The sequence below is a fragment of the Saccopteryx leptura genome, chromosome 2 (assembly GCF_036850995.1).
Source record: "Saccopteryx leptura isolate mSacLep1 chromosome 2, mSacLep1_pri_phased_curated, whole genome shotgun sequence".
Lineage (NCBI taxonomy): Eukaryota > Metazoa > Chordata > Mammalia > Chiroptera > Emballonuridae > Saccopteryx > Saccopteryx leptura.
The window spans coordinates 314,943,355-314,965,404 of NC_089504.1; the positions used below are offsets into that span (position 1 = coordinate 314,943,355).

The 22,050-nt window shown below is 40.9% G+C and overlaps 1 protein-coding gene across 4 annotated transcripts in view; it reads right to left on the reverse strand.

Annotated features, from left to right (window-relative positions):
- BRAF (B-Raf proto-oncogene, serine/threonine kinase) overlaps window positions 1–22,050 on the reverse strand; it is a 98,269-nt gene that overhangs the window by 66,682 nt on the left and 9,537 nt on the right. For all 4 annotated transcript variants that reach the window (XM_066362887.1, XM_066362888.1, XM_066362885.1 and 1 more), the window contains exon 2: window positions 826–927. In XM_066362887.1, the coding sequence (XP_066218984.1) occupies window positions 826–927 (102 nt within the window). The remainder of the gene's footprint in view (window positions 1–825; window positions 928–22,050) is intronic.

Sequence of the window (22,050 nt, forward strand, 5' to 3'; positions counted from 1 at the left end):
TTGATAAACATATAGGGGGTCCTTGGGTAACAATACAGTTCTGTTCCTACAACAGTGCCGTAATCCAAATTTTGGTGTCAGTCAAAACTCACCCTAACCTAACACAAATGGAGCACTTGCACTTTGAACAGTCTAGAATGGCATAGGTAAGCATACTGGGGGACACCAACTACCTCACTCATATGCTGTGTTACTGCATATTCTTCCAGATACTCACCAGCTTGAATGCGGGGTCACCAGCTTGAGCATGGGATCACAGACATGACCCCATGGTCACTGGCTTGAGCAAGGGGTCACTGGCTCAGCTGCAACCCCCCAGTCAAGGCACATATGGAAAAGCAATCAATGAACAACTAAAGTGCTATCACTATGAGTTGATGCTTCTCATCTCTCTTCTTTCTTATCTGTTTGGTCTGTCCCTATCTGTCTCTCTCTCATTAAAGAAAAAGAAAGTAAAACTCAATTTGGGGGATCTGTTCTGGAAAAAAGATATTTTACAACAGTCTCCCCAATTTTTAATATGGTAACTAGCTTGCTAACCTCCAGGACATAATACTTTTTTCTCTTTTTTTTTTACCAGAGTAAAATTTTTAAGTTTATATAGGACTTTTTCTTTAATTTTGATACTTTCCAGATTACAAAATAAATATTTATTGTAACAAGTGAAACAAGATTAAGAAGCATAGTAAAGACAAAGCTAATTCTCTCTTCCCATTATTTCTAATCCCAGTCCCTAAGAATAACCAGTATTATCAGTACAAATGCTTTTTGAGTTCATTCTTTTTCTTTTCAAAATTACTACAGATACAATACTGAAAAGCTTACCTCCAGATATATTGATGGTGGATTATGCTCGCCACCAAATTTGTCCAATAGCGCCTCTATATGTTCCTGTGTCAACTTAATCATTTGTTTGATATTCCACACCTAAAAAATATTTTTAAAACAATTTAAATAAAAATCACTTAGTATAGAAATGGGAAATATTTCAACATTTCTACTAAAATATTGCCGTAACTGACAGTGACCCTAGAAATTCAGAGATTAGACACCTTAGAGATCATTTAGTATAGTGGTTTTTCCCTTTTATTAAACATTAAAATTTTTTCTACACTAGTAATATAACTTATTCTCAACTATAAAAAATTTAAATACATGAGTATTCTTTTTTTTTTTTTTTTTTTGTATTTTTCTGAAGCTAGAAACGGGGAGAGACAGTCAGACAGATTCCCGCATGCACCCGACCGGGATCCACCCGGCACGCCCACCAGGGGGCGACGCTCTGCCCCTCCGGGGTGTTACTCTATTGCGACCAGAGCTACTCTAGTGCCTGAGGCAGAGGCTGAGGAGCCATCCCCAGCGCCCGAGCCATCTTTGCTCCAATGGAGCCTCGGCTGCGGGAGGAGAGAGAGAGACAGAGAGGAAGGAGAGGGGAGGGGTAGAGATGCAGATGGACGCGTCTCCTATGTGCCCTGGCCGGGAATCAAACCCGGGACTTCTGCACGCCAGGCCGACGCTCTACCACTGAGCCAACCGGCCAGGGCCTACATGAGTATTCTGAATAAACCAAAATCTCTTTTCACCTTCCTCACATTCCTGGCCCCCCTGGCCAAACAGGGAAGGGCTGTTTATAGTTTTGTACGCTTCCTTCCACATCTGTTTACTCAAGTAAAAAGTACACACATATATAAGATAAATACACACAATACAAATATATAAAAAAATATTTTAACACTTGCTTTTTTCACTGAATATGCCTTAGAACCCTTTCCATGCCAATACATATTTTATTCTTTTTAAAATAATAATACATGCATCCTCTTAAGTAGTTATATTTAGTATAGACACATTCATTTCATAATATTGCTATTACACCGCTTATTTCAATGATCTTAGAACGCCAATGGTAACCCAAAGTTAGGTGGGCATGAATTATTTAAGGTATAAGCTCCAAAGTACCTATCAAACAAGAGGGAAAACCCCCTGAGAAAAAGTGGGGAAAAATTAAGAGCAAGACCTGTTTTATCAATGAAACAAATTCCTGGCAGGGCTCCAAGCCTTATCCATTTATCCAGCCAGCAAGCCTAGAATTCAGAAGTCTGGTGGTTGTAATTAAGGTGCATATTACATGTTTAAGATAAATAAAAGTCTTACTGTTCTATTTTTTTCTTTTTTATTTTTTTGTATTTTTCTGGAGCTGGAAACAGGGAGAGACAGATTCCCGCATGCGCCCGACCGGGATCCACCGGGCACGCCCACCAGGGGGCGATGCTCTGCCCTCCGGGGCGTCGCTCTGTTGCGACCAGAGCCACTCTAGTGCCTGGGGCAGAGGCCAAGGAGCCATCCCCAGCACCCAGGCCATCTTTGCTCCAATGGAGCCTCGCTGCGGGAGGGGAAGAGAGAGAAAGAGAGGAAGGAGAGGGGGAGGGGTGGAGAAGCAGATGGGCGCTTCTCCTGTGTGCCCTGGCCGGGAATCGAACCCGGGACTTCTGCACTCCAGGCCGACGCTCTACCACTGAGCAAACCGGCCAGGGCCTCTATTTTTTTCTTGATTAAAAATGAGTCCAATTTATCTGAGGGAGTTAATAAAATATCTATATTTATATACAGGCACACCTCAGAGATATTACAGGCTCCGTGCAATAAAATGAGCATCGCAATAAAGTGAGTTGTAATCCTTTTGCTGGTGGAGGGTCTTGCCTTCAGTTTGTAAAAAACAACCTCTGTGAAGCAAAACAAAGTGAAGCACAATACAACTAAGTATGCCTGTATTTCCTATCATACGTACATACGTACATATGGACAGTAACAGGGACAATGGATTAAACAGACTGAGCTAGCACAACATTCATGATTATGTCAGACTGAAAAATGCCCAACAACTTTCTCTTAATACTTCATAGAAGAAGACAAGTGTCAATTTCCCTAACAACTCAAAATATTAAAAAGAACTGTAAAATATCTGTTTTTTCTACAATTTATCTAGCCAGTTCTAAAAGTTATATTTAAAAGTTTCCCCAGATCAAAACTATTCTGGCTACTGAGTGTTCTTTTTTCCCATTACAAAAGAAAATACAGCGAATACAATTTATATAATCAATATAGTCAAAGTTCAAACAATTTAAAAACGTAAGTGCAAATGAACCAAACAGTCCAAATGGCCTGTTCACTTTTCTACTAATCTCTGATTATTCCCTACCCTAACTCTCCATTGAACATAGATGAAGAAAAATACAATGGCAGATAAGACACTGTCATCAAAATGACAGTTCTATGAGTAAATTAACTTAAACTCTAATATCACACACTTCAAAATGACTTTATCAGCCAAAGTCCATGTACAGATAAATTACAAAATGATACACAGAAACTACTGACAGTGGATATAGGCAGGAAATAAAACTATAGATTGGACAGAATGAACTGCATATGCATTTGTATTTTTAAAAGTTCCTGGCAAATTCAATAAAAAACTAGTTAAAATTTTTAAAATTGTATATATAGTTAAAGCTATAATAGATTAGTGTAGCCACTCTATATAAGTTTTTTATTTCCATTTTAAGACCAAGTATTAATCAGGTAAAGAACTGACATAATTAGGCCTAAGTTTATAGCAGCGGTTCTCAACCTGTGGGTTGCGACCCACAGGTTGAGAACCGCTGGTTTATAGGATTAAAGCATATTTTCAAATCTGTTTACTAAAATTTACTTATTTAAATTAGATTATAAGAAAGCTTTTTTGTACTGATATTCACATATCGGGACAAATCTGATTTTTTTTTTTTTGTCAAAAAGCTTTAATTAATTGATTTTAGAAAGAGAGAAAGGGGGAGGAGAGTGGGAGAGAGGGAGGGAGAAACAGAAACATCAACTGGTTTCTGTTACGTGTCCTGACCAGCAACTTTTGTGTATCAAATTTTCAATTGTGTGTGGGGTGACAGCCCCTAACCCATGCATGGTTCAAAGATAAATTGCAGTTACACATTTACTGGGGATTTTTCTTTTCAGTGAGAGTGAGAAAGAGTGTGTGTGTGTGAGAGAGAGAGAGAGAGAGAGAGAAGGAGATAGGAAGGGAGAGAGATGAGAAGCATCAACTTTGTAGTTGAAGCACTTTAGTTATTCACTGATTGCTTCTCATACATGCCTTGACGAGGGTTAGGGTGAGGGTGGGGACGGGGTGGGAGGGGCACACGACTTCCAGCTGAGCCAGTGACCTCAGGCTTCAAGCCATCGAACACAGGATCCAATCTACGATCCCATGCTCAAGCCAGCAACCCCACACTCAAGCTGGTGAGCCCGCACTCAAGCTAGATGACCCACACTCAAGCCAACAACCTTGGGGTTTTGAACTTGGGTCCTCAGAATCCTAGGCTGACACTCTATCCACTGTGCCACCGCCTGGTCAGGAGACTTATTTCTGTAGGATAGATTCCCTAAAGGGCAACCGCTGGATCAAAGGACAGACACATACACACGCACACACACACACACACACACAGCTTTTTAAATTTTAAATACGTATTAACATATACTTCCCTAAAAGGCTATAGAAATTATAAATCCTTTTAGCACCTCAATCCTATCATGTCCATACATTGTGCTGGTAAGATGCCAATTTCCTTCTGTTCCAGATAGTACTGAAAATAGTTTTCACCTCAAAGGCCCTTTAAAAGAGCCCCCAAAACCCATAGGAATTCTTTACTATTTCTTCATATCATTTCTCAAAATTTATAATTACATATTTGTGTGCACAGATTTTGTCAGGATCTGTGTTATCTCCTGACTATAGATTCCACAGTGGCTGTGGCTATTTTTATACACGAGTATGTCCACAATGTCTACACACAGTGCCCAGTACACAGTTATCACAATACCTGTTGAATGAACATACTAAAATGCAAAGAAACTATTCTGGGCCCTGGCCGGTTGGCTCAGTGGTAGAGCGTTGGCCTGGCCTGCAGGAGTCCGGGTTCGATTCTCGGCCAGGGCACACAGGAGAAGCGCCCATCTGCTTCTCCACCCCTCCCCCTCTCCTTCCTCTCTGTCTCTCTCTTCCCCTCCCGCAGCCAAGGCTCCACTGGAGCAAAGTTGGCCCGGGCACTGAGGATGGTGCTAGAATGGCTCTGGTTGCAACAGAGCGACATCCCAGATGGGCAGAGCATCGCCCCCTGGTGGGCGTGCCGGGTGTATCCCGGTAGGGTGCATGCGGGAGTCTGCCTGACTGCCTCCCAGTTTCCAACTTCAGAAAAATACAAAAAAAACAAAAACAAAAACTATTCTGGTTAAAAGAGGGTAAATGGACAACATGTGTCTGTAGGCAGATTTGGAAGGCTGCATATTTGACCAGCTTGCTAAAGGATGGTCAGAATTTGTTAAGTAAATGAGGTAAGAGTATCCTATCCATAATAAACAGTCATCAATGGCATCAAGGTACAAGATATGCTCACAGTAACTACTGCAATACTTTAGTTTGGCATAGGTAAATTAGACATTATGAGGAGATAAAGACAATAAAAGCATCAGTAGAGCTTGGCTTTTATTTTAGAGACAAAAGCCAAATTGAAAATCCATGGTTTCAATTCCTTACACCACCATTTACTAGATGGGCTTGGAAAAGTTTATTTCTAATCTTATTCTGCTCACACTTCACAGGGTCACTGTAATAGTTTTAATGAGATAATCATTGCATGTGTTACCTTGTTTACTGTCATTACTCCAGTCCACACTATTATCCTTTCTCCCTGAACTACCACTTACACGGGCATCCTAACTGGTTCCTCCACTTCCTCTGCTCTACTCCCATTCCTCTCTCATCCATTCTCCACAGTCAGCGTAAAACCTCAAAACACAAATCTCATCACTTTACTCTCCCTATTTAAACCCTTTATGGCTTCCCAATGACTCAGAAAAAACCCCTAAAATTGTATAACTAGGCACCTGAAACCTGTATAATTATGTTAACTAGTGTCACCCTAATAAATTAAATTTTAAAAATGGAAAAACAAAACCCACTAAACTTCTTAGCAACTTTCTAGCCTGACCAGGCGGTGGCGCAGTGGACAGAGCGTCGGACTGGGATGCCGAGGACCCAGGTTTGAGACCCCAAGGTCGCCAGCTTGAACGCGGGCTCATCTGGTTTGAGCAGAAGCTCACCAGCTTGGACCCAGGATCGCTGGCTTGAGCAAGGGGTTACTCAGTCTGCTGAAGGCCCGCGGTCAAGGCACATATGAGAAAGCAATCAATGAACAACTAAGGGGTCGCAAGAAAAAACTGATGATTGATGCTTCTCATCTCTCTGTTCCTGTCTGTCTGTCCCTGTCTGTCCCTCTCTCTGACTCTCTGTCTCTGTTAAAAAAAAAAAGAATACAAGATTCTAGATAATTGTGCCCCTGCCTCCCTTCTACCCTATCAGGCATGATTCTTACCACCCCCAATGAAGTCAACCACAGTGGCTGTCCAGCAAAGCCCTTACGTTATTCCCTCTTTCTGGAAAACTCTCTGCCCAGCACTTTTTCCAAACTAGCACAGCTTCTTCATAAAGAAGAAATCTCATTTCCACAGAGGCCTCTCCTGATCACTCTCCCAATCTGTATTAGATAATCATTAAACTGTGCCCCACATTTTTTCTTTGGGCACATAATCACAATTCAGAATCTGAGTATATGTATGTGTATTTTTTGATAATTTGTTTACTGTACATCTCCTGATTGCAGAAACCACATCTAAAGTCAGCACATACAGTAATTTTTAAAAATTATAGGTCTTATTGTTATAAATGGCTTTTGATCTGATTAGACATTTATTTCAGGATGTTTACTATGGGAACATGTTTAGGGTTACTAACAAGATAGAGAGCTACTACAGGCAGAGAGTCCATTAAAAGTATGCTACAATTATGGACAAGAAGTAATGCGAGTCTGAATTACTACTGATAGATTTAATACCCTCAAAATAATGCTGTAAGGTAGCAAAGAGGAAGCTAAATTCTGAGAGATTACGTGGCCATTCTAAAAGGGGAAGTTTGAAGCTTTTTGTGCAATAACTCAACAATGAGGTTCGATGGCCAGAAAAGTAGGGTGCAGAGAGAAAGTGTAATCCCAATTCTACAAAGAAAGTCATCAAAACTTTATACCGAAGTGGGTGCAAAAAACGCTTTTATTCAATGTAATCAAGTCTGGTAGTGTGATAAGGTGCCAAAGAATTGCAATTTTTTTTTTTTTTTTACAGAGACAGAGAAAGAGTCAGAGAGAGGGACAGATGGGGACAGACAGACAGGAACAGAGAGAGATGAGAAGCATCAATCATCAGTTTTTCGTTGTGACACTTTAGTTGTTCAATGATTGCTTTCTCTTATGTGCCTTGATCATGGGCCTTCAGCAGACCGAGTAACCCCTTGATCAAGCCAGTGACCTTGGGTCCAAGCTGGTGAGCTTTGCTCAAACCAGATGAGCCTGCGCTCAAGCTGGAGACCTCGGGGTCTCGAACCCGGGTCCTCCGCATCCCAGTCTGACGCTCTATCCACTGCGCCACTGCCTGGTCAGGCAAGACTTGCAAAAATTAACAGTAGTATTTTAAAAGAAAGAGTCAGGCCCCCTTACCCCTCCTTTTGGAAAAAAAAAAAACATAGAAAGAGGTTAAAGAGGCAAAAGTTAGTAACTAATCATAGTTTAACTATATAGTTCTCTGGAAGGACTAAGGCCACTTACCAGACAGCCAAGTAGACAAAGGTTATCTGAAAACTTCCTCTTTCCCTTCAATAAGATCCTTTAGGAGACAATGTTTACATATCCTACACTGATTTCGGCTCTTCCTCCCCTCCTAGAGTCCTGAGAGTATCATATACCTCCAAACAAAGGAATCACAAGCCTACTCCCCTTGCCTGAAAAACCTGCATTCTGGAACTATTTCCTTATCCTAAGCTAAAACTTTTCACTGTTATGGCAACAACCCTAGAAGATTTGGGAATGTCTTTAATATGTAAAACGACATTTAGGCCTGACCTGTGGTGGTGCAGTGGATAAAGCATCGACCTGGAAATGCTGAGGTCGCCTGTTCGAAACCCTGGGCTTGCCTGGTCAAGGCACATATGGGAGTTGATGCTTCCAGCTCCTCCCCCCTTCTCTTTCTCTGTCTTTCTCTCTCTCCCTCTCTCTCTCTCTCCTCTCTAAAAATGAATAAAATAAAATAAAAAATTTAAAACGACATTTATCGCTACTGTGTTATCTTGTAAGTTTTAATATGTAGGAATATTTTTTCTTTTAATAGATCCTATAAACGAGTGTTGTAAGCTTATTAGTAATTGACTATTGTGTCATGCTCCCCCACCTTTTCCCCCAATCTGTATATGATCAAGTCTATATAACTAGCCTCAGAGCTGTATTCGAAGCTGCACGACTTGGGTTAGCTAAACCCTGTGTAAGTCGTATATAGCCGGCTTATTAATAAATTTCCTCTTAAAATTTCTTCTGTATCCTGCCTTGGTGTCTCTATGTAACCCGTAGAATTAAGGTACTATACTTTATAACAGTAGTTGGTTAACTGAAAAGATGAGTTAAATTAGGGTATCATAAGCAATGGTAAACCTTAAACATTTGCTATAGGGCCAGGGATCTTCCTTTAAATATGAACCACACCTAATCTGACAGTAAATATTTTTTAAATGGGCAAAGTCAGTTAACGTGATGAGCTGGTGGAAAATCAGTAAGAGAACCTTAGTTATTTTCCCCTTTGAGTACTATGGTTGCAATGACAAAAAACAACAGGTTACAATGTGATGGCCAAACCTGTGATTACAAAATAGATCTCCAAATCAGATTATTCAAAATATGGATTTGTATCCACTATTGTTAATGATGAACCTTGCCCTAACAGTGACCTGTGACATTAGCTAGAGACAAAGCCATCAAACTCTTGTTTCATTTTGTCCAGTAGTACACATATAATTGATAAATAAAACAGACATGTAGTAAGGGCAATGAGTTCAAACTTTTACTGATTAGGGTACAGAATTTTACAAGTCTGGAGACTAGAGATTCAAACAACAGAAGCTAACAAAGGGGTATCAGTACACTGATACATGTGGAGTTTATAACAATTCTAATTTATAATCCTAGCTGAAAGAAATCTTATAAAGAAATGTTTCATTCTTTAGGACAAGCACAGCCCAAGATATTCAACAGATTCAAGATAATAATCCAGATTAAAAACCATCTGGAGAAAACCACAGAAGGTGCGGAAGGTAGGGAACAACAGGAGCTGTGAACTGTGGTGATCAACCTCACAAAAGTGGTAGCTGCACATTACACAACAGGGCAGGGGAGGCTCTGATCGCATGGTGGTCAGGAGCATGGCCTCCAGAGTCACAGCGGTGGGGTCTGAAACCCGGATCTTCCCTTAAGCAGTAGCAAAGTTGCACAATTTTCCTAAACGTCCTTCTTCATGTACAAAATGGAAGTTGTGCTATCTAACTTGTAGGGCTCCCGTGAAGATTTATGGTCAAGCATAGTAGTTATGAGCACAGGCTTTAAAGTCAGCTCTGTCACTTAGCTATGTAATCCTGGGCAAGTCACTTAACCCTCAAGTGTCAGTTTCTTCATCTATAAGACACAACTAGCTCGACACATTCTTATTATTTGAATAATACAAACTGTCTAGAGTTGATCTGAGAATCAAATGGGATCCCCAGTGCCCGAAACAAAAATACATATTGTAATAAACAAATACTCAAAAAATGAGCTAAAACATTCAGTACATTATTTTGATTAATTATAAAATTAAGAGGCACATTATCTCTATAAAACATTTTTGCCAACCAATAAATGATCTCTATATATTCAAAAGCAACTGGTTTTTTGAATATGTAATGATAGATACGCTTTTGTTCAGCCAAATTTACCAAGTCCCTACTATGTGAACATCTCTGCCGTCAGAGATCTGAGCTCAAAGTAAGGTAGCGGTCTACAATTACAACTATTCTAGAATGTAGTTCGTTCAAATAATTAATTATGTGCATAAAATGTTGTAAGAGCACCAGGATGATCAAGATGGGGAAGGGGGGGGGGGGAAGACAGCAAAAGTAGTAAGAGAAAGCTTCTTGGAAAGACAGCCAGAACTGATTTTTAAGGGATGAGGACAAGTTGATGGGGACAGTGTCCTCAAAGGGGTATATAAAGTGGTATTCTTCGCTGTGCAGGATTTTAGGTACACTGTGTCTCTTGGCATGTGGGCATTAAATGCCCAGTCATTGTGACAATCAAAACATTTCCAGAAGCCTCCCAGTAGGGCGGGCTCCTCATTCAGAAACCACTGAAGGAAGGTGGGGGGGAGTTGGTAGGGGAGAGGAAGAGAGCATTCTAAGCCAACACATTCCTGGGAAACACAAGAATATGGTATTAGAACTGTGAAACTTAGTGTTTCACAGTAGGTTAACACATACTATATATAAAGCAATGTTCCACAGTCAAAACCAAAAAACAACATACAGTATCAAGGAGCAGTGTGGACCTGGTGCTATTACAAACAAGTCAAGAGCAAACTCAGAAATAGGCCCATGGGAAATTGGTGTACGTGAGACATGGCTTCAAACCAAAGAGAAAAAGAACATAGATATGCACAGAGGTGCGATAAGTATATCCCCAAAATGTCTTCATATCTTCACATAATAAATACCACATCACTTAAATACCTACAAAAATTTTTTAAACTTCAAAATTATCAGAAGACAAAATAAGAGACTATCTTTTTAATCCTAGGTATAAGAAAGTTTCTAAACCAGAAATAAAACAAACTGTGAAGGAAAAAGTGGTAAAGTTGACCACAAAAACAGTAACAAACATCTTTATAAAAAAGACTGGAAGAGCCTGGCCTGTGATAGTGCAGTGGATAAAGCATTAACCTGGAACGCTGAGGTCGCAGGTTAGAAACCCTGGGCTTGCCTGTTCAAGGCACATACAAGCAAGCAATGAACAACAAAGTGAAGCAAGCAACTAGGAATTGATCCTTCTCACTCCACCCCCTCACTCTGTAAAATCAATAAATAAAATCTTAAAAACAAATAAAAACAAAACAAAGACTGGAAGAAAATATTTAGACACATAATGGATAAAGCATAATGTCCATAATATAACTGTAGAATAAAGATAAATGCTAAAAGCAAGTAGCACAACACAAAAAATGGGCTTAAGATGCCCAATATATAAATCTAGGGGAAAAAACCCCCCCGACTATCAAGCTCCATCCCATTTGCACTGACTCAGAAACTCTAGAGTGGGCCCAGCTGCCCATTTTACTAAGCCCTCCAGGGCTTCTGACGCACACTCAAGCTTGACCACCACTGGTCTAGGGTAATGCCTAGAAGTGGTATTGCTGGTTATAGAACATCCTACTACAGCATTTCTCAAAGCGGTTTTTCCAATATATGCTTCCACAGCTCCAGGAGAAGAGCTCCCACTGCTCCACACTCTCACCAATGCTTAATACTGTCCAATGTTTCATTTCTGCCAGTGTCATCTATACAAAATGGTCTCTTGCAGTTTTAATTTTTATTTCCATAATTGCTAATGAGGTTAACTTTCATGTTTATTGATCATTTACATTTCTTCTTCTTCTTTTTTTTTTAAATCAGATGACTGCTCTGGGTTTTGCCCTTTTCCTTCTACTTGGTATTTTGTCTTTGTTTTAGTGATTTCTAGTTCTCTGTGTATTTTTCACACCAGTCACCCATTCATCATGGGTTGTGGTAACTCTACAACGGCTCTCGGTGTCTGAGTCCTTGTACAACCTCTACCCCTTGAGTGTGTGCTGGACTTATTGAGTGTGCCCATAAGAAGCAAGTCAGAATAGAAATATGGCAGAAGAGATGGTATGCCACTCCCAAGATTTAGTTATTAAAAGGCCGTGGCTTCTACCTTAAGAAGTCTATCTCAGCCCTGGCCGGTTGGCTCAGTGGTAGAGCATCGGCCTAGCGTGCGGAGGACCCGGGTTCGATTCCCGGCCAGGGCACACTGGAGAAGCGCCCATTTGCTTCTCCACCCCTCCGCCGCGCTTTCCTCTCTGTCTCTCTCTTCCCCTCCCGCAGCCAAGGCTCCATTGGAGCAAAGATGGCCCGGGCGCTGGGGATGGCTCCTTGGCCTCTGCCTCAGGCGCTAGAGTGGCTCTGGTCGCAATATGGCGACGCCCAGGATGGGCAGAGCATCGCCCCCTGGTGGGCAGAGCGTCGCCCCTGGTGGGCGTGCCGGGTGGATCCCGGTCGGGCGCATGCGGGAGTCTGTCTGACTGTCTCTCCCCGTTTCCAGCTTCAGAAAAATGAAAAAAAAAAAAAAAAAAGAAGTCTATCTCCATCTCTCCTGGATCTTTCACTCTGGGAAGAGCCAGCCTCCATGCTGCGAGGTGGTCCTGTGAGGAGGCCCAGGTGAGTGAGTTTGGAAGTGGGTCTCTGAGCCCTGCCACATCCAGATGAGAGAGCACAGAGCCAGACCCTCTCTCAGTCCAGCCTTGAGATAATGGTAGGCCTGGCTGCCACCTTCACTGCAGCCTCATGGGACCCTGAGCCAGAGCCACAGCTAAGCTGCTCTTGGATGCCTGACCTACAGAAACGGTGAGATCAATGTTGGTTGTGTTCAGATGCTAAGTTTTGGGATAATTTATCACACAGCAATAGATAACTAATATACTGCTCACAAAGATTGGGGGATATTTCAAAATGGATATGAAGCGATACAAAAAAGAAGCATTTGATTTTTTTAATTAAACAAGAACATCAGAAAAACAAACAAGTCAAAGAAAGTTGTTTGATTATGCAAGTGAGATGCAAAACCAACTTTTATTTCATTGGTGAAAATGCACTACACAAAAGGCTGAAAGTACTGAAGTGTCTGCATGTTCCCTGATCCCCTAATTTTTGTGAGCAGTGTACATGCCTATTGCGAATATTTTCTATTCTGTGCTTTGTCTTTTTACCCTCCTAAGGGCGTCTTAAAAAAACAAGTTTCTATTAATATTTAATATTTTTAATGTAGTCAAACATCAATTTTTGTATGGTTGGTGTTTTCAGGCTTAACAAATCCTTGCCATGTCATGGCCGGTGGAACAGTGGATAGAGCATCGTTCCCGAGTACTGAGGTTGCTGGCTAGATCCCAAGGGCGCTGGCTTGCCCCAAGGTTGCCCGATTTGAGTCTGGGTCAGGGCACATATGAGAGGCAATCAATGGGTGCACAAGTAAGTGGAACAACAAGCTGATGCTTCTCTCTCTCTCTCTCTCTAAATCGATGGAGAAAAAAGAAAAGAAACTCCCGCATGCCTTGAGCTCATTAAAATATGCCCCCCTTTTAAAAAAGCTTTGGGTTTTCCTTTTTAATCTTTAATCGACTAGGAATTTATTTTTATGCATAAGAGGTGGGGTCCAACTTCATTTACTTAATATGGTAAGCAAATGTTCCAAGCAAATGTATCCTTTCCCACCTATCCTGCCACGTAGCATGCATTCACCCAAACCCCGTACGTTCATTAGCAACCTCTACCTGTGTAGTATCACTGATCAGTTTGTTATTCATCTTCCCTTTTCTTTTTATAGGCTCCTCAGACACCCCACAGGCTGGGCCTCAAAAGCCATGCCTGTGGGATCCTCAAAGTCACCTTCCCTTGTTGCCCAAGGTCAGGTAATTGCTCTGGCCATCACTAGATCTTCCCCTCCCTTTCTAACAAGGCTGTAATCCAACTGACAGCTTAAAGATCTATTTAAAGTAAAAACCTGTCCACTTCTAAGCTTCCTAGTGTTAAAAAAAAGTGAACAAAACTAGTAAAAGAAAGTACAGTATAAAAAAGAATATTAAATCCAAGACAAAATTTAAATATGAAAATCTGATAATAAAATTAGAATGATTAAGTTTGTTGATAGTCCCAGCTCTCATCTGGTACTTTAGGAAGTGGTCTATTAAAAACCCTAGATCTCACTAGAAATGAGTTAGAGTATAATCTTTGGGTGGGAGTCATGTTTCATAGTCACCAAGGTAATAATGAGGGCCAGTAGTGCCTCATCTATAGCAAGCATTCAAATTTTTTGACAGAAAAAAATGGATCAACGAAGTCTTACCATATTATTGTTCTTTAGGAATATCTTGGCATTTCTTGACTTTATTTCCATAGAAACTGTTAACCAAGTTGTCAAGTTCTATAGAAAAACCTATAGGGATTTGGAGTTCAATAACTCTACTGACCAGTTTAAGAAAAACTGACATTTTACCATACTCACTCTCTCTATCCACCCTCAGTATATGGTATGTACTTCTATTTATTTAGGTCTTCCTTTACGTCTATAAGCTTAACTACTTCTCTTTATAAAGGTCTTATATATCTTACATGTTTACAATTCAGTTTAAGTATTTCCTTTCCTAGGAAATCCTGGTATCCCTCCTCCTGCATCTGTTCTGAACTGTGTGTTCCTCTTTTACGACTGCTCTGCACCCTGGCACAATTTAAACACATCACTATCCTTAATTCTTTTTTTTTTTTTTTACTATTTTTTTAAAAATTTTGTTTATTCATTTTAGAGAGAGAAGACAGAGAGAGAGAGAGATAGACAGAGAGAGAAGGGAGGGAGGAGCAGGAAGCATCAACTCCCATATGTGCCTTGACCAGGGAAGCCCAGGGTTTTTTGAACCAGCGACCTCAGTGTTCCAGGTCAATGCTTTTACCCACTACGCCACCGCAGGTCAGGCACTATCCTTAATTCTTGATTTATCTGTCTGCTTCTGTCACTAGACTGTAAGCTCCATGAGGACAGAGACTGTCATTTCTATATCACAGAACCTAGCACACAACCAGCACAAAGGAGCTCAATATTATTTTTCAACTTTACACAAATGAAATAAATAAATGTAATCAATGAATGTAAAGTATACACTGTCTCAGAAGGAAAAGAACTACTATTTATTGAATACCCTCTATGTGTTGGGCACAATAATATGCTGGGCGCTTAGATACGTTATCATTTTTTTAAAAAATATTTTATTTATTGATTTTAGAGAGAGGAGAAAGGTGGGGGCAGGGAGAAGCAGGAAGCATCAACTCATAGGTTGTTGCTTCTTGCATGTGCCTTGACAGGGCAGGCCATGGGTTTTGAACTAGCGACCTTACCATTTCCAGATCGATGTTTTATTCATTGCACCACCACAGGTCAGGCCATTATCATCTTATTCTAAAAGTAAATTATTATTTTGACACATATTTTATAAAAGCCCAGTATTAGTGTCACATGATATGCTGAGCATCAGGAATACCGTAATGATAGTCCATTTGGTATATTTATTTTATAAAAAACAAAAGCATAAACTGGGTGGCTTATAAACAAGAGAAGTTTATCACAGTCTGGAGGCTGGAAAATCCAAGATCAAGGTGCCAACAGATTTGGTGTCTTGTAAGGACCCATGACCAACTATGCGGTTCATGGATGGTGCTCTCTAGCTGTAATCTCACAAAGAAGAAGGCACAAACCAGCTCTCTGAGGTCTTCTATAAGGGTACTAATCCCATTCACACTGTTGCCACTGATTTCACCGGAAAAATAAGGTGACCAGAGAAATCAGAAATGCTCTGAGGTTTCAAGTACAAATTTAAGTGACGAATATTACAAGAGGGGCAGAAGTTAATTTAAAGGGAAAGATAACTATAATTTAGGACTTGCTGACTTTGTGATGTCAGTGAGAGATTATGGTAAAAATCACTCAAGACAATTGGCAATGCAGGGCTGACACTATATAGCTCAGAGGGTAGCTAGACTGTTAAGGGCTCATAGTGGATTGGAAAGAACAAATTCACTTGTATAAGAAACGAAAGACTGACTTTCAAGATTTGAGTGAGTACTAAGAAAAGGCATTAAGTGAGCAGAAGGAGAAAGACAAAAGTACTCCCTTTCTGTCTCGCCTGCCTGTCGCTTGCTCTCTCTCTCACTTAAAAAAAGGGGGGGGGGAGGAAAAGGAAAAGCTTACGGGGGTACCTGGGTCAAGAAAGATATTTTGTTTTGGGATGGGATTACCATGAAGGCAAACAGCAAGTAACCAGTGTCAAAGAAAGGTCTAAAGGTGTGTGCATATCAAATAGTGAGTGAGGATATGAAGTAAAATGAAGAAACAAAACAAACAAACAAAAAAAGAAGAAACAGATTATTCTGCACAAAACTAGGATGATGTTAGAACCTAGAGACAGAAGTTCCAGAAGGTATACCTGAGCTGCACATTATGAGATTTCATTATTAATAGGAAAGCTATTTAGCAGAGGAACAAGCTGCCTTACTATGAAGGATATTTACGAGAATGCTTAAATTAACTATTTGTCAGGAACGCTGTAGAAGAAATTCTGTACTATGTGAGAGGTGAGAGTAGGTTGCATTTGATACTAAATTCTGACCTGTCTCATATACACACACACACCCCACCCAAGTGAGAAGCAGGGAGGCTGAGAGATAGACTTCTTCTGCATGTGCCCAACCAGGATCCACCAGATATGCCCACCAGGGGGCGATGCTCTGCCCATCTGGGGCATTACTCTGTTGCAACCAGAGCCATTCTAGCACCTGAGGCAGAGGCCATGGAGCCATCCTCACAGCTCGGGCCAACTTTGCTCCAATGAGCCTTGGCTGTGGGAAGAGAAGAAAGAGAGAGAGAGAAAGAGAGCAAGAGAGAGAGAAAGGAGAGGGGGAAGGGTGGAGAAGCAGATGGGCGCGTCTCCTGTGTGCCCTGACCAGGAATCGAACCCAGGACTTCCACATGGTGGGCAGTGTGGAAGACACTCTATCACTGAGCCAACCGGCCAGGGCCTGACCTGTCTCACATTAAGCAGTAACTTCTACTTCCCCTCCTCCCAGACTTGGTAATCTCTATTCTACTCTGCCTCCAGGAATTTGCCTATTATGGTATTTTATTGGGGGAATCATATAATATTTGTCCTGTTACGTGTGGCTTACTTCATTTGCCATATTGCTTTCAAGCTTACCCATTTTATATGATGTGTAATTTCATTCCTTTTATGACCGAATAACAGTCCACACTGTGTGTGTATATATTATATTTTTAAACCTATTCATTTCTTGGTAAGCACTTGGGTTGTTTCCATCTTTTGGCTATTGTGAATAATATTGAAATGAACACTGCAGTATACAAGCATCTATTCAAGTTTCTGTTTTCATTCTTTTGGGTATATTTCTGGGAGTGGATTTTAGGTTCTATATAGCTTTTTGAGGAACTGCCACTAAGAAAAAAGGAGCCTAATACAAAACTCACAATGAGATATCAATTCATGTCCATTATGATAGGTATAATTTAAAAACAAAACAAATGGTGCATATGTGGAGAAATTGAAATCCTCATGCATTGCTGGTGGTAATGTAAATGGAATGCTGATGGGAAAACAGTTTGGCGGCTATTTTGATATATTTCACAACACAGATGGACCTTGAAAACATTAAGCTTAGTGAAATAAGCCAGGCACAGAATGACAAATATTGTATGATTTCACTTACATTACGTACCAAGAATAGGCAAATCCATAAAGACAGAAAGTACAATGGAGGTAACCAGGGACTGGAGAAGGGTGAAAGAAGGAATTATTTTCTAATGAGTTGAGTTTTTGTTGGGGATAATAAAATATTTGGAGTATATAGATAGTGGTGATGGTTCTAAAACATCTTGAATGTATTTAATGCCACTAAATTATACATTTATTAATGGTTAAAATAATAAGTATTATGTTACATATATATATTTTTTAAATTGAAAAAAACATTAAATGATTTCTCAAACCAATAAAAATGTATTAATCAGGACTCAATGCAAAAAAGAAAAAAACATTTTAGCTACTTCAAACGAGAAAAGCATTTCATAAAAGGACTAAGATGCTTACCACTGAAACTATGAAAGGATGACCCTGGCCAGTTGGCTCAGTGGATAGAGCACTGGCCAGGTATATGAACGTCCCAGGTTTGATTCCCAGTCAGGGCACACAAGAGAAGCGACCATCTACTTCTCTCCTCTCTCTCTACCATTCTCTCCCTCTCCCCTTCCCGCAGCCAGTGGCTCGACTGGTTCAAGCATTGGCCCCAAGCACCGAGGATGGCTTGGTTGGTCCAAGCACATCAGCCACAGGCACTAAAAATAGTTTGGTTGATTCCAGCGTTGGCCTAAGATGGGCGTTGCTGAGTAGATCCCACTCAGTGCACATGAGGGAATCTATCTCACTATCTCCCCTCCTCTCACTTAAAAAAAAAAAAAGGATTTGTAAACCAGGAGTAGCCACTGCATCACCAAAATAAAGAATACAAAGGAAGTCAGAGGTCTAAAAGTTGCTGGCACTACTGCCTTTATATGCCTACAAAGATAGAATTAAACACTGGAATGCTCAATCCAGACACCTCAAATGCTTCTATTCCCTTAGATCAGCGGTTTAAAAATGTATTGTATAATAAATATGTATTTTCCGATGGCTTTAGGCGACCCCTATGTTTTGGTCGTTCAACCCCCGCCGGGGTCGCAACCCACAGGTTGAGAACCGCTGCCTTAGATCTTACAACTTTGCTAACCAGCCAAAATAGCAGCAAAAAATACACCTTCCCTGTTCTTTTGCCTTCCAAATTGTGGGAATTCATCTAACTGATAGAACCTAAACTGCACCCATCTGTAATTGAACAGAGTTCAGGAAATACTCTATATTTCATCATTTACAAGACATTAAAATATTTTAAAAAGTGAAAACTGAGATGCATTTTACAATCAATAGTAGTTCTTGGTTAACTGGCGATATTCTATTTTAGAAATACAAAAAGAAATAATGGTGAATCTTAGAATCAATAACATCTTAAATTTAATGAAACAGAGTAATTTTAGCTCTCTTTAAAAAAGCTCTCCAAATAAAAATACATTTTAATATTATCTTTTCAAAGCTTCATCATCATTGCATTTCATATTCAGACATTTAATCTACCCAGAATTTGTGACTATGGTGGGGTTCAAGTCCAGGTTACTTTTTCCTAATTTTTCCAGCACACCATTTATTGAAAATGTCATTCTTTTTTTTTAAAAAAATCATTTGCTGATTTAGAGAGAGAGATTTGGTGTTCCACTCATTTATGCACTCATTGGTTGATTCCTGTACATGCTCAGGGATCAAACCCACAACCCTGGCTTATCAGGATGATGCTCTTAACCAACTGGGCTACCCAACCAGAGTACAAGGGCATTCTTCTCTCATTTCCAGCATGTATCTATCCTTTATCAACTAACCTTAAGTATAGCTTTTGTTCTGTTCCACTGCTCCATCCATCACTAGACTACTCAAGACAGTGTCTTGACTACTTACTATACTTTGTAATGAGTCTTAATAACTGGTGAAGTAAGTCCTCCCAGAGTGTCTGGTTTGGGAGTCTTGGCTTCACTAGCCCTTTATTGATTTTTCACAGAATTTCAGAATTAGTATTTTTTTTTTTTTTGTATTTTTCTGAAGCTGGAAACGGGGAGAGACAGTCAGACAGACTCCCGCATGCGCCCGACCGGGATCCACCCGGCACGCCCACCAGGGTGTCGCTCAGCCGCGACCAGAGCCACTCTAGCACCTGGGGCAGAGGCCAAGGAGCCATCCCCAGCGCCCGGGCCATCTTTGCTCCAATGGAGCCTTGGCTGCGGGAAGGGAAGAGAGAGACAGAGAGGAAGGGGGGGGGTGGAGAAGCAAATGGGCACTTCTCCTATGTGCCCTGGCTGGGAACCGAACCCGGGTCCCCCGCACGCCAGGCTGACGCTCTACCGCTGAGCCAACTGGCCAGGGCCTCAGAATTAGTATTTTAAGTTTCACCAAAACAAAACAAAAACTAAAAAATCCTTACCAAGGTTTAGATTGGGATTATATTAAATATATAAATTCATTTGGGGAGAATAATATTTACAATATCGTCTGTCAATCCATGTACATGGTATTTTGCCTGAATTATTAGTACTTATATAATTCAAGACGGCTTTGAGAAGTCTTAGGCCATATTTTCAACTTAGTCCTGGGTGTCCCATATTATTTATCCTACCATTAAGTATACTGTTTTAGATTTTCTTTCCTATCTTCTGCTAGAATATAGTTTCTTATGCAACTCATTGTTTATAATAATTTGTAAATATTTTAAAATTTTCTAAATGCATAATCATATAGCCTGTGAATGATGATAGTTTTATTTCTTCCTTTCCAAATTCTTTAATTTTTAAATTTTCTTTTTCTTAACTTAGTGAAGGTCAGGACCTCTACTACAACTTTTACTAAAAGCAGTTTTGATGGACAACCTTATCTCTCCCAATCTAAGAGGGACTGCTTTCAATATATCAGCAGTAATTATAAAACTTAATAAAAAAATAGATACCCTTTTATCACATTTGATTTGCTTTGGGTTTTATGATGAATGAATGCTGAATTTTATCAAACACTGTCTGCAACTATTCAATGGATCATATGTTTCTTCTCTAACATGTTAAGACAGTAGCACATACCGTTGTCCCTCTTTATCTGCGGTTTCAGTTACCCGCAGTCAACTGCAGTCCAAAATATTAAATGGAAAACTCCAGAAATAAACCATTCATAAGTTTTAAGGTAAGTGCTGTTCTGGGTAGTAATGAAATTTCACACCATTCAGCTCTGTCCAGGGCAGAATGTGAAACAGCCCTTTGTTCAGCACATCCAATGCTATATACACTCTGCTCCTGCCAACTCAGTACCTTACTAGTGGTCTTGGTTAATTGACTGACTGGTGTGGTATGCTAGCGCTTGTGTTCAAGAAACCCTTATTCTACTTATTTATGGGCCTAAAGCACAAATGAAGTGATGGTGGGAATTCAGAAATGCCAAAGAGAAGCTGTCAAGTGCTTCCTTTAAGTGAAGATACATGTATGTATGGGGAAAAAATACTGTATATAGGGTTCAGTACTGCAGTTTCAGGTATCCATGGGTTCTTCTTAGAATGTATACCCTGCCTGACCAGGCAGTGGCACAGTGGATAGAGCGTCAGACTGGGATGTGGAGGACCCAGGTTCCAGACCCCGAGGTCGCCAGCTTGAGCGCAGCTCATCTGGTTTGAGCTAGGCTCACCAGCTTGAGCCCAAGGTCGCTGGCTCGAGCAAGAGGTCACTAGGTCTACTGTAGCCCTCCAGTCAAGGCACATATGAGAAATCAATCAATAAACTAAGGAGCCGCAACAAAGAATTGATGTTTCTCATCTCTCTCCCTTCCTGTCTGTCTGTCCCTATCTGTCTCTGACTCTCCCTATCTCTGACACACACACACACACACACACACACACACACACACACACACACACACACAAAGAATGTATACCCTGAAGATAAGGGGTACTGCTCTACATAGAGACTTAAATAAGTGCCAAACCTGGTATTAGAAAAAGCATCTGGGCCCTGGCCGGTTGGCTCAGCGGTAGAGCGTCGGCCTGGTGTGCGGGGGACCCGGGTTCGATTCCTGGCCAGGGCACAAAGGAGAAGCGCCCATTTGCTTCTCCACCCCCCACCCCCTCCTTCCTCTCTGTCTCTCTCTTCCCCTCCAGCAGCCAAGGCTCCATTGGAGCAAAGATGGTCCGGGCACTGGGGATGGCTCCTTGGCCTCTGCCCCAGGCGCTAGAGTGGCTCTGGTCGCGGCAGAGCGATGCCCCGAGGGGCAGAGCATCGCCCCTGGTGGGCGTGCCGCGTGGATCCCGGTCGGGCGCATGCGGGAGTCTGTCTGTCTGTCTCTCCCCATTTCCATCTTCAGAAAGAAAAAGAAAAAAAAAAAGAAAAATCATCTGCAATAAAGTTAACAAAAAGTTCCACTGAACTAAATTCTCATGTATATTAAAACTTGACTTGAGATCATGTAATTTATTGTTACTCTGCATAGGCACGTGCAGGAATGTGTGGAATATTTTAAATGTAAAAAGCAAGCATGTACAGCCTGACCAGGTGGTGGCGCAGTGGATGGAGCGTCGGACTGGGATGCGGAAGGACCCAGGTTCAAGACCCCGAGGTTGCCAGCTTGAGCGCGGGC